At 38.4% G+C, this 14,186-nt stretch overlaps 1 protein-coding gene across 1 annotated transcript in view; it reads left to right on the top strand.

Annotated features, from left to right (window-relative positions):
• Positions 1-42: 42 nt before the first annotated feature.
• The window catches only part of slc9a7 (solute carrier family 9 member 7), a 54,157-nt gene continuing 40,013 nt past the window's right edge, over positions 43-14,186 (top strand). The window contains exons 1-4 of the mRNA XM_062039281.1: positions 43-460; positions 8,627-8,829; positions 8,891-8,968; positions 13,524-13,600. Coding sequence (XP_061895265.1) covers positions 133-460; positions 8,627-8,829; positions 8,891-8,968; positions 13,524-13,600 — 686 coding nt within the window. The 5' untranslated portion in view covers positions 43-132. The remainder of the gene's footprint in view (positions 461-8,626; positions 8,830-8,890; positions 8,969-13,523; positions 13,601-14,186) is intronic.

Below are 14,186 nucleotides of genomic sequence, written 5' to 3'. Positions count from 1 at the left end.
CACAGCTGAGTCACCAAGCCCCGCCCCCTCACGCCGCCCACCGTGTGTCTCTGAAGCGGCGGTGCGTCATCTCCCGGCGCTGACATGGCGTAAAAACAAGGAGCCGGTGTGCGCGCGCAGCTTCTCCGAGTCATGGACGACCCCCGACGGCGCAGCGGAGCACGCGCCGCGTCCTCGACGACCACGACGGCGACGAAGATGATGGCGGTGATGATGAAGATAATGATGATGATGATGATGATGATGGTGGTGGCGCATCCCGCGGCGACGTCCGCTGGAGCGCAGGACGCGGCGATGGAGGAGCTGGCGACGGAGAAGGAAGCGGAGGAAAGTCACCGCCAGGACAGCGTCAACCTCCTCACCTTCATGCTGCTGCTCACCCTCACCATCCTCACCATCTGGCTCTTCAAGCACCGCACTGTCCGCTTCCTGCACGAGACCGGACTGGCCATGATCTACGGTACTAGACTGCAGCCGCCATCTTCACCTCATTAGCACCTCATGTCTCATCTACATCTTCCTCATGTCTCATCTACATCTTCCTCATGTCTCTTCTACATGATCCTCATGTCTCTTCTACATGATCCTCATGTCTCATCTACATCTTCCTCATGTCTCTTCTACATCTTCCTCATGTCTCTTCTACATGATCCTCATGTCTCATCTACATCTTCCTCATGTCTCATCTACATCTTCCTCATGTCTCATCTACATCTTCCTCATGTCTCATCTACATCTTCCTCATGTCTCATCTACATCTTCCTCATGTCTCTTCTACATCATCCTCATGTCTCTTCTACATCATCCTCATGTGTGTTCTATGATCCTCATGTCTCATCTACATCATCCTCATGTCTCATCTACTTGATCCTCATGTGTGTTCTATGATCCTCATGTCTCATCTACATCATCCTCATGTCTCATCTACTTGATCCTCATGTGTGTTCTATGATCCTCATCTCATCTACATCATCCTCATGTCTCATCTACTTGATCCTCATGTGTGTTCTATGATCCTCATGTCTCATCTACATCATCCTCATGTCTCATCTACTTGATCCTCATGTGTGTTCTATTATCCTCATGTCTCATCTACATCTTCCTCATGTCTCTTCTACATGATCCTCATGTGTTTCTATGATCCTCATGTGTGTTCTATGATCCTCATGTCTCATCTACATGATCCTCATGTGTGTTCTATGATCCTCATGTCTCATCTACATCATCCTCATGTCTCATCTACTTGATCCTCATGTGTGTTCTATGATCCTCATGTCTCATCTACATCATCCTCATGTCTCATCTACTTGATCCTCATGTGTGTTCTATGATCCTCATGTCTCATCTACATCATCCTCATGTCTCATCTACTTGATCCTCATGTGTGTTCTATTATCCTCATGTCTCATCTACATCTTCCTCATGTCTCTTCTACATGATCCTCATGTGTTTCTATGATCCTCATGTGTGTTCTATGATCCTCATGTCTCATCTACATGATCCTCATGTGTGTTCTATGATCCTCATGTCTCATCTACATCATCCTCATGTCTCATCTACTTGATCCTCATGTGTGTTCTATGATCCTCATGTCTCATCTACATCATCCTCATGTCTCATCTACTTGATCCTCATGTGTGTTCTATGATCCTCATGTCTCATCTACATCATCCTCATGTCTCATCTACTTGATCCTCATGTGTGTTCTATGATCCTCATCTCATCTACATCATCCTCATGTCTCATCTACTTGATCCTCATGTGTGTTCTATGATCCTCATGTCTCATCTACATCATCCTCATGTCTCATCTACTTGATCCTCATGTGTGTTCTATTATCCTCATGTCTCATCTACATCTTCCTCATGTCTCTTCTACATGATCCTCATGTGTTTCTATGATCCTCATGTGTGTTCTATGATCCTCATGTCTCATCTACATGATCCTCATGTGTGTTCTATGATCCTCATGTCTCATCTACATCATCCTCATGTCTCATCTACTTGATCCTCATGTGTGTTCTATGATCCTCATGTCTCATCTACATCATCCTCATGTCTCATCTACTTGATCCTCATGTGTGTTCTATCATCCTCATGTCTCATCTACATCATCCTCATGTCTCATCTACTTGATCCTCATGTGTGTTCTATGATCCTCATCTCATCTACATCATCCTCATGTCTCATCTACTTGATCCTCATGTGTGTTCTATGATCCTCATGTCTCATCTACATCATCCTCATGTCTCATCTACTTGATCCTCATGGGTGTTCTATGATCCTCATGTCTCATCTACATCATCCTCATGTCTCATCTACTTGATCCTCATGTGTGTTCTATGATCCTCATGTCTCATCTACATCATCCTCATGTCTCATCTACTTGATCCTCATGTGTGTTCTATGATCCTCATGTCTCATCTACATCATCCTCATGTCTCATCTACTTGATCCTCATGTGTGTTCTATTATCCTCATGTCTCATCTACATCTTCCTCATGTCTCTTCTACATGATCCTCATGTGTTTCTATGATCCTCATGTGTGTTCTATGATCCTCATGTCTCATCTACATGATCCTCATGTGTGTTCTATGATCCTCATGTCTCATCTACATCATCCTCATGTCTCATCTACTTGATCCTCATGTGTGTTCTATGATCCTCATGTCTCATCTACATCATCCTCATGTCTCATCTACTTGATCCTCATGTGTGTTCTATGATCCTCATGTCTCATCTACATCATCCTCATGTCTCATCTACTTGATCCTCATGTGTGTTCTATGATCCTCATGTCTCATCTACATCATCCTCATGTCTCATCTACTTGATCCTCATGTGTGTTCTATGATCCTCATGTCTCATCTACATCATCCTCATGTCTCATCTACTTGATCCTCATGTGTGTTCTATGATCCTCATGTCTCATCTACATCATCCTCATGTCTCATCTACTTGATCCTCATGTGTGTTCTATGATCCTCATGTCTCATCTACTTGATCCTCATGTGTGTTCTATGATCCTCATGTCTCATCTACATCATCCTCATGTCTCATCTACTTGATCCTCATGTGTGTTTTATGATCCTCATGTCTCATCTACATCATCCTCATGTCTCATCTACTTGATCCTCATGTGTGTTCTATTATCCTCATGTCTCATCTACATCTTCCTCATGTCTCTTCTACATGATCCTCATGTGTTTCTATGATCCTCATGTGTGTCCTATGATCCTCATGTCTCATCTACATGATCCTCATGTGTGTTCTATGATCCTCATGTCTCATCTACATCATCCTCATGTCTCATCTACTTGATCCTCATGTGTGTTCTATGATCCTCATGTCTCATCTACATCATCCTCATATCTCATCTACTTGATCCTCATCTGTGTTCTACATCATGATCCTCATGTGTTCTACATGATCCTCATGTCTCATCTACATGATCTTCATGTGTGTTCTACATGATCCTCATGTCTCATCTACATGATCCTCATGTGTGTTCTACATGATCCTCATGTCTCATCAACATGATCCTCATGTGTGTTCTATTATCCTCATGTCTCATCTACATCTTCCTCATGTCTCATCTACATGATCCTCATGTGTGTTCTACATCATGATCCTCATGTGTGTTCTACATGATCATCATGTGTGTTCTACATGATCCTCAAGTCTCATCTCCATGATCCTCATGTGTGTTCTACATGATCCTCATGTGTGTTGTACATGATCCTCATGTCTCATCTACATGATCTTCATGTGTGTTCTACATGATCCTCATGTCTCATCTACATGATCCTCATGTGTGTTCTACATGATCCTCATGTGTGTTCTACATGATCCTCATGTCTCATCTACATGATCTTCATGTGTGTTCTACATGATCCTCATGTCTCATCTACATGATCCTCATGTGTGTTCTACATGATCCTCATGTCTCATCTACATGATCCTCATGTGTGTTCTATTATCCTCATGTCTCATCTACATCTTCCTCATGTCTCTTCTACATGATCCTCATGTGTTTCTATGATCCTCATGTGTGTTCTATTATCCTCATGTCTCATCTACATGATCTTCATGTGTGTTCTATGATCCTCATGTCTCATCTACATCATCCTCATATCTCATCTACTTGATCCTCATCTGTGTTCTACATCATGATCCTCATGTGTTCTACATGATCCTCATGTCTCATCTACATGATCCTCACGTGTGTTTTACATGATCCTCATGTCTCTTCTACATCATGATCCGCATGTGTGTTCTACATGATCTTCATGTGTGTTCTACATGATCCTCATGTCTCATCTACATGATCCTCATGTGTGTTCTACATCATGATCCTCATGTGTGTACTACATGATCATCATGTGTGTTCTACATGATCCTCAAGTCTCATCTACATGATCCTCATGTCTCTTCTACATCATGTTCCTCGTGTGTGTTCTACATGATCATCATGTGTGTTCTACATGATCCTCAAGTCTCATCTACATGATCCTCATGTGTGTTCTACATGATCCTCATGTGTGTTCTACATGATCCTCATGTGTGTTCTACATGATCCTCATGTGTGTTCTACATTATCCTCATGTATGTTGTATATGATCCTCAAGTCTGTTCTAGATGATCCTCATGTATTTTCTAAATGCTGTTCATGTATGTTCTAGATGATCCTCATGTATGTTGTACATGATCCTCATGTATGTTCTACATGATCCTCATGTATGTTCTACATGATCCTCATGTATGTTCTACAAGTCGGTTCTAGATGATCCTCATGAATGTTCTAGATGATCCTCAAGTCTGTTTTAGATGATCCTCATGTGTGTTGTAGATTATCCTCATGTATGTTCAAGATGATCCTCATGTGTGTTCTAGATGGTCCTCATGTATGTTGTAGATTATCCTCATGTATGTTCAAGATGATCCTCATGTATGTTCTAGATGCTCCTCAAGTCTGTTCTAGATGATCCTCATGTATGTTCTAGTTGATCCTCAAGTCTCTTTCCTGTTGTCAGCACTGTGTTCCTGTCATATAGATGATCTTTGACTAGCATGTTGCATCATGTTCTTCAAAACAGCACTGTGTTCCTGTCATATAGATGATCTTTGACTAGCACTTTTGCAGTGCTGTCTGTCCTTATAAACAGCAGAGCGCCACTGTTATAAATAGAGGATCTTTGACAGATCTTTGAGTAGTGTTTTGCAGATTATCCCTAAAAACAGGACAGTGTTTTTGTCATAGAGAGGATCTTTGACTGGTTGTGTTTAAGTACTGCAGAGCACTCCTGTTTTTTAGAGGATCTTTGACTCGCGTTTTTGAAGTGAGTTCCGCCTGTATCAGCATTCATGCAAAATGCATTTTAAAAAGCAAATATATATATTGTACAGGTTTTGGAGGTGAAAAGGACCAAAATGGCCCCTGCATCCTTCCATTTGTCAGCTTGTGGCCCTCAGTGGGAAGAGTTTGGTGTGGAAGAGGCTTCTGACCTCACCTCTGGACAACAATTCCACACAAACGTGCCAGAATGTCTTCTCACATGAGTGCTGACTCCACATTTCTTGACTTTCTTTGACTTCTTGATGGCAAATAGGTGTGATGACAACCATAGAACAAGGAGGGGCGTCTCAATCTGATACTGATCTGTTATCATTAAAAAAAACAAGCATGTGATGATATGTGCTTGCATGTAAAATGTGTGATAGCTTGATATCATGTCCGATACAAGCAGTCCTTCAGAGTGTTTACTTAAGTGTGATATCATGTGCGATACAAGCGGCCCTTCAGCGTGTTTACTTAACTGTGATATCATGTGCGATACAAGCAGTCCTGCAGAGGGTTTACTTGTGTGTGTGTGAATTTGTGTGTGATACAAGCGGTCCTAGAGCATGTTTACTTGTGTGTGATATCATGTGTAATACAAGCAGTCCTGCAGAGTATTTACTTGTGTGTGATATCATGTGCGATACAAGCAGTCCTGCAGAGTGTTTACTTGTGTGTGTGATATCATGTGTAATACAAGCAGTCCTGCAGAGTATTTACTTGTGTGTGATATCATGTGCGATACAAGCAGTCCTGCAGAGTGTTTACTTGTGTGTGATATCATGTCCGATACAACCAGTCCTGCAGAGTGTTTACTTAAGTGTGATATCATGTGCGATACAAGCGGTCCTTCAGCGTGTTTACTTAACTGTAATATCATGTGCGATACAAGCAGTCCTGCAGAGGGTTTACTTGTGTGTGTGTGAGATTTTGTGTGTGATACAAGCGGTCCTGGAGCATGTTTACTTGTGTGTGATATCATGTGTAATACAAGCAGTCCTGCAGAGTGTTTACTTGTGTGTGATATCATGTGTGATACAAGCAGTCCTGCAGAGTGTTTACTTGTGTGTGATATCTTGTGCGATACAACCAGCCCTGCAGAGTGTTTACTTGTGTGTGATATCATGTGCGATACAAGCAGTCCTGCAGCGTGTTTACTTAAGTGTGATATCATGTGAAATACAAGCGGCCCTGCAACATGTTTACTTGTGTGCGATATCATGTGTGATACAAGCAGTCCTGCAGAGTGTTTACTTGTGTTTGATATCATGTCCGATACAAGCAGTCCTGCAGAGTGTTTACTTGTGTTTGATATCAGTGTCATATATTTTGGTATTTGTAAGTGTAAGCATGCTTTTTTTTACCTGTTAGCATAAAACTGTTAGTATTTAGCTTTTTTATTTTTTTTTAGCTAATTTTGCTTACATTTTCTGTTACTTGATGCTATCTGGTGTTAGCATTCTTATACTAGCTTGCTACCTTTTTTTGCTAACTTTGCAGGTATACACCTCAGTGTCAGATATTTTTTTACATGACGAATAATACTGGTTAGCATGCTAACGTTAGTATGCTAGCTTTTTTTCCAGCTCATTTTATAGATATACACCTCAGTCAGATTGTAGTACTTGATGCATGCTAACATTAGCAGGCTAACATAAAAAAAAAAATCAGGTACACACCTCCAAGTAAAATATTTTGGTACTTCACGCATGTCAAAGTTAGCATTTAATCATGCTAACATTAGCATGCTAGATTTTTTTAGCCACATATTTTGGTATTTCACTAATGCTATCTGTAAGCATGCTTTTTTAACCTCTTAGCATAGAACTGTTAGTATGCTCGCTTTTGTTAGTTTTTTTTAACTAATTTTGCTTATATTTTCTGTTACTAGATGCTATCGGGCGTTAGCATTCTTATACTAGCTTGCTACCTTTTTTGCTAACTTAGCAGGTATACACGTCAGTCTCAGATTTTTTTTTACATGACGAATAATACTGGTTACGTTTTAACCAATTAACGTATAACGTGAATAACTATGCTAACGTTAGTATGCTAGCTTTTTTTTTTTTTTTTAACTCATTTTATAGGTATACACCTCAGTCATATTGTGGTACTTGATGCATGCTAACATTAGCTGGCTGGCTTTAAAAAAATCAGGTACACATCTCAGAGTAAAATATTTTGGTACTTGAGGCATGTCAAAGTTAGCATTTAACCATGCTAACATTAGCATGCTAGATTTTTTTTTGCCATACACTTTGGTATTTCACTAATGCTATATGTAAGCATGTTTTTTTAACCTGTTAGCATAGAACTGGTTGTCAGGTTCAAACACTGATGACATCTAATAAACAAGACAAGAAGCATGGAATCAAACAGAGACAGAATTAAATTTGGCTCAGTGAGGAGAAACGCGTACATCTGTACCCACAGTGTCACTACGCTCTGACCAAAGATTGTACGCATCCTCTTTTATTTGGACTTTCCCTGATTACATGGCAACAGCTGTTTCTAAAGGGACAGGGGTCGTAAACAGCCATCGCCTTTGATTACACAAAACAGTTCAAAGGAAAGGTCGTAAACCGTTCAAAGAAAAGGTCCCTGGAGGGGAGTCAGGTCCTGCTTCCTCTTCACTTTGTAGATCTCGGGTCAAGACAATATCTTCCTGTTGATTACAATACATCAAAGAAACAGAACACCTTCATGTTGCTTCCCAACCTACACAGTGGAGTTTTACGAGCCTTTTGTTTGGTAGGATCAAAGACAGCTTTTGTCTTCTCGCCGGGAACTCATGGCAACACAAAGTTGTGTGATAACTTAGATACGATTATTCTAACACTGGTTAGCATGCTAATGTTAGTATGCTAGCTTTTTTTCCAGCTCATTTTGTAGATATACACCTCAGTCAGATTGTGGTACTTGATGCATGCTAACATTAGCAGGCTAGCTTTAAAAAAAAACAAACATACTTTACACCTCGGAGTAAAGTATTTTGGTACTTGACGCATGTCAGAGTTAGCATTTTAGCATGCTAACATTAGCACGCTAGATTTTTTTTTTAGCTACATACGCCTCAGTGTCATATATTTTGGTATTTCATTAATGCTATTTTAGCATGTTAGCACAGTACTGTTAGCATGCTAGCCTTTTCAGCTCATTTTGCTGATATTTTTGCTTGCGTGACGTGCTAACAGTTAGCATCTCAGTTGGGCTCTTCATTATTGACAGGAAAAAGTGAGATTGCATCTTCCAGATCCTTCTTGTAACGCTCCCTCGTGTGTCCTGCAGGGCTGCTGGTGGGCGTCATCCTGCGATACGGCATCCCCGCCACCAGCTACCACAACAGGAGCCCCCCCAGCTGCTCCCTGGCCACGGGGCCCACCAGCAGCCTGGTGCTCAACGTCAGCGGCAGGTTGCTGGAGTTCACCCTCAAGGGCCAGATCGACTCGGCTGACATCCACAACGTGGAGCAGAACGACATGTTACGCAAGGTGAAGCCGGGGAAATACGCCTTTTCTCCTGCGCTAAATAACCCCTGATGCTCCCGCGCAGGTGACCTTTGACCCCGAGGTCTTCTTCAACATCCTGCTGCCTCCCATCATCTTCCATGCGGGTTACAGCCTGAAGAAGGTGAGAGCATCCTCATCTACACTGACTATTGTTGTCATCTTTGCACTGGGCGGCCATTTTTGTAGTCCTTTAATAGTGTAGTGTAAATACTACATACTGTGTAGTCCATTTGTGTAATGACTATTGTGTCTTTTTCTACCATTTCGGCCATTTTTGTAGTCCTTTGTTAGTGTAGTGTAAATACTACATACTGTGTAGTCCATTTGTGTACTGACTATTGTGTCCTTTTCTACCACTTCGGCCATTTTTGTAGTCCTTTGTTAGTGTAGTGTAAATACTACATACTGTGTAGTCCATTTGTGTACTGACTATTGTGTCCTTTTCTACCATTTTGGCCATTTTTGTAGTCCTTTGTTAGTGTAGTGTAAATACTGCATAATTTGTAGTCCATTTGTGTACTGACTATTGTGTCCTTTTCTACCACTTCGGCCATTTTTGTAGTCCTTTGTTAGTGTAGTGTAAATACTACATACCGTGTAGTCCATTTGTGTACTGACTATTGTGTCATTTTCTACCACTTCAACCATTTTTGTAGTCCTTTGTTAGTGTAGTGTAAATACTACATACTTTCTACCATTTCGGCCATTTTTGTAGTCCTTTGTTAGTGTAGTGTAAATACTGCACACTGTGTAGTCCACCACTTCGGACATTTTTGTAGTCCTTTGTTAGTGTAGTGTAAATACTACATACTGTGTAGTCCATTTGTGTACTGACTATTGTGTCCTTTTCTACCACTTCGGCCATTTTTGTAGTCCTTTATTAGTGTAGTGTAAATACTACATACTGTGTAGTCCATTTGTGTACTGACTATTGTGTCCTTTTCTACCACTTTGGCCATTTTTGTAGTCCTTTGTTAGTGTAGTGTAAATACTACATACCGTGTAGTCCATTTGTGTACTGACTATTGTGTCATTTTCTACCATTTTGGCCATTTTTGTAGTCCTTTGTTAGTGTAGTGTAAATACTACATACTGTGTAGTCCATTTGTGTACTGACTATTGTGTCCTTTTCTACCATTTTGGCCATTTTTGTAGTCCTTTGTTAGTGTAGTGTAAATACTGCATAATTTGTAGTCCATTTGTGTACTGACTATTGTGTCCTTTTCTACCACTTCGGCCATTTTTGTAGTCCTTTGTTAGTGTAGTGTAAATACTACATACCGTGTAGTCCATTTGTGTACTGACTATTGTGTCATTTTCTACCACTTCAACCATTTTTGTAGTCCTTTGTTAGTGTAGTGTAAATACTACATACTTTCTACCATTTCGGCCATTTTTGTAGTCCTTTGTTAGTGTAGTGTAAATACTGCACACTGTGTAGTCCACCACTTCGGACATTTTTGTAGTCCTTTGTTAGTGTAGTGTAAATACTACATACTGTGTAGTCCATTTGTGTACTGACTATTGTGTCCTTTTCTACCACTTCGGCCATTTTTGTAGTCCTTTATTAGTGTAGTGTAAATACTACATACTGTGTAGTCCATTTGTGTACTGACTATTGTGTCCTTTTCTACCACTTTGGCCATTTTTGTAGTCCTTTGTTAGTGTAGTGTAAATACTACATACCGTGTAGTCCATTTGTGTACTGACTATTGTGTCATTTTCTACCATTTTGGCCATTTTTGTAGTCCTTTGTTAGTGTAGTGTAAATACTACATACTGTGTAGTCCATTTGTGTACTGACTATTGTGTCCTTTTCTACCATTTTGGCCATTTTTGTAGTCCTTTGTTAGTGTAGTGTAAATACTGCATAATTTGTAGTCCATTTGTGTACTGACTATTGTGTCCTTTTCTACCACTTCGGCCATTTTTGTAGTCCTTTGTTAGTGTAGTGTAAATACTACATACCGTGTAGTCCATTTGTGTACTGACTATTGTGTCATTTTCTACCACTTCAACCATTTTTGTAGTCCTTTGTTAGTGTAGTGCAGGGGTCACCAACCTTTTTGAAACCAAGGGCTACTTCTTGGGTACTGATTAATGCGAAGGGCTACCAGTTAGATACACACTTAAATAAATTGCCAGAAGTAGCCAATTTGCTCAATTTACCTTTAACTCTGTTATTATTAATAATTAATGATATTTATCTTTGTGGAAACACTGATCATCTTAATGATTTCTCACAATAAATATATATAGAAACAGATAAATATCAATATGCAACACTTTATTTTTATATTTTCTGTAAGTGCACATTTTTCAAATTGAACATTTTCAAATGATCACTGAAATCACAATATCCCATTTTAACTAGCTAGCCACTAACATTTTTTAACAAATCATGAATTACTTTGCACCATGTTTGTACAAATAATAACTCATGTAAAATACAAAAGTAAACTCTCAAATTTTTGAATCATGTCACACTTTGAACTGGGCACCAAATCTGTTATATGTTTCTTTGTCAGTTAGTGGGAAGCCTGGCATTGCATGCTGTTAACTAGTGTGTTGTACTCTGGTGTGTAACTTGACACTGCAACTCTGAGTGAGTCTTGCAGATGTGCATCAGTGAGGCGTGTTCTGTGTTTGTTCTTGATGAAGTTCATGTCAGAAAAGGCTGATTCACAAAGATAAGATTTTTCCTCATTGTTTGCGGAACCTTCTTAATCTTTTGGACATATTTTCACAGCAATCTGGCCTTAAGCTTAATTATGATAAATGTAAAATGTTAAGGATCGGAAATCTAAAGGGAACGTCCTTTCGAATGGAATGCAAAGTGTTTTGTTTATAAATTATATGCAATCTGTTGTGTTCCCTAATTTTTTTCTGTGTACATGAATGAAGGTGTGTGTTGCTGAGTCCGACTTGGACATTATCTGGACTGGGCCTGGTTTAAAAAACCCTTTAAAAAAATCTAATTTCATTGACGACCTGGTCTGTTGAAGATAAGGCCCTTTTTTAAAAAATAAAATAAAATAAAATAAGATAAATAAATAAAAAACATTTTCTTGGATAAAAAAGAAAGTAAAACAATATAAAAATAATTACATAAAAAATAGTAATTAATGAAAATGTTAGTGGACCAGCAGCCTATACAATCATGTGTGCTTCAGGGACTGTGTCCCTTGCAGATGTGTTGTCTATGTTGTGGGAACCAGAATATTGGTAGCAGAAAGAAATAACCCCTTTTGTGTGGATGAGTGTGCATGGGGGAGGTTGTTTGGGTTTATGCACTGATTGAAAGTGTATCTTGTGTTTTTTCTATGTAGATTTAATTTAAAAAAAAAAAAAAAAAAAAAAAAATTTTTTTTTTTTTTTAAATTTTTTTTTTTTTTTTTTTTTTTTTTTTTAGAACAGGCCCGCGGGCGACTCATCTGGTCCTTGCGGGCGACCTGGTGCCCGCGGGCACCGCGTTGGTGACCCCTGGTGTAGTGTAAATACTACATACTTTCTACCATTTCGGCCATTTTTGTAGTCCTTTGTTAGTGTAGTGTAAATACTGCACACTGTGTAGTCCACCACTTCGGACATTTTTGTAGTCCTTTGTTAGTGTAGTGTAAATACTACATACTGTGTAGTCCATTTGTGTACTGACTATTGTGTCCTTTTCTACCACTTCGGCCATTTTTGTAGTCCTTTATTAGTGTAGTGTAAATACTACATACTGTGTAGTCCATTTGTGTACTGACTATTGTGTCCTTTTCTACCACTTTGGCCATTTTTGTAGTCCTTTGTTAGTGTAGTGTAAATACTACATACCGTGTAGTCCATTTGTGTACTGACTATTGTGTCATTTTCTACCATTTTGGCCATTTTTGTAGTCCTTTGTTAGTGTAGTGTAAATACTACATACTGTGTAGTCCATTTGTGTACTGACTATTGTGTCATTTTCTACCACTTCAACCATTTTTGTAGTCCTTTGTTAGTGTAGTGTAAATACTACATACTTTCTACCATTTCGGCCATTTTTGTAGTCCTTTGTTAGTGTAGTGTAAATACTGCACACTGTGTAGTCCATTTGTGTCATTTTCTACCACTTCATCTTTGCATATGGCGGCCAACAAGTACTGCGATTTAAATAGTTACACGTGATGTTTACGGGGTTAAAGGTCACATAAAGATAAACAAATGTTCACATGTCTGTTCTAAAACTGGTTAGATTAGTTGATCGTGTTTGCAAACTCCCCCCCCCGCCCCCCCACCCCCGCCACCCACACACACGAAAGTCCACAAAACAACAGATAAAAAAGCAACAATGTCACAAAAATAAAATATGTAAAAATATACATGTAAATAAAATTATAAAAACATGAAAAGTTCACAAAATAATAAAAAAAATTAACAATGTCACAAAAATAAAATATAGAAACATATACATATAACTACAATTATAACAATAAGTCCACAAATCAACAGATAAAAAGTAACAATGCAACAAACTAAAATATGTAAATTTAAACAAATAAATAAAGATATAAAAGAGTGTCGATATTTAGGTGGATACATCCGCCTGTACTCAAGTGTAGTAACATTTCCCTGAATTTATTTCAAATGTTGCAAGAATGTTTTCTCATTAAAGTCTTTTTTCTTCCTCTTCTTCTCCTTTTGTCTCTCAGAAACTTTTCTTTAGGAATCTGGGCTCCATTCTCACCTACGCCTTTCTGGGCACCGCCGTGTCCTGTTTCGTCATCGGGTGATTATTATTATTGTTATTATCATTAGTATTATTAATTATTGTTTCGTCATTGGGTGATTAATACTATTGTTATCAATATTTATTGTTTTGTCATCGGGTGATTATTATTATTGTTATTATTATTTATTGTTTTGTTATCTGGTGATTATTATTATTGTTATTATTATTATTTATTGTTTTGTCATCGGTGATTATTGTTATTATCATTAGTATTATTATTTATTGTTTTGTCATTGGGTGATTAATATTATTGTTATTAATATATATTGTTTTGTCATCGGGTGATTAATATTATGTTATTATTGTTAATAATTTTTATTGTTTTGTCATCGGGTGATTATTATTATTGTTATCATTATTTATTGTTTTGTCATCAAGTGATTATTGTTATTATCATTAGTATTATTATTTATTGTTTTGTCATTGGGTCATTAATATTATTATTATTAATATTTATTGTTTTGTCATCGGGTTGTTAATATTATTGTTATTATTGTTATTATTATTAGTATGATTATTTATTGTTTTGTCATTAGGTGATTAATATTATTGTTATTAGTATGTATTGTTTTGTAATCGGGTG

This window comes from Entelurus aequoreus, linkage group LG27 (assembly GCF_033978785.1).
Source record: "Entelurus aequoreus isolate RoL-2023_Sb linkage group LG27, RoL_Eaeq_v1.1, whole genome shotgun sequence".
Lineage (NCBI taxonomy): Eukaryota > Metazoa > Chordata > Actinopteri > Syngnathiformes > Syngnathidae > Entelurus > Entelurus aequoreus.
The sequence above is the reverse complement of the archived record's forward strand: the minus strand, read 5'-3'. Positions and strand labels throughout refer to the sequence as shown.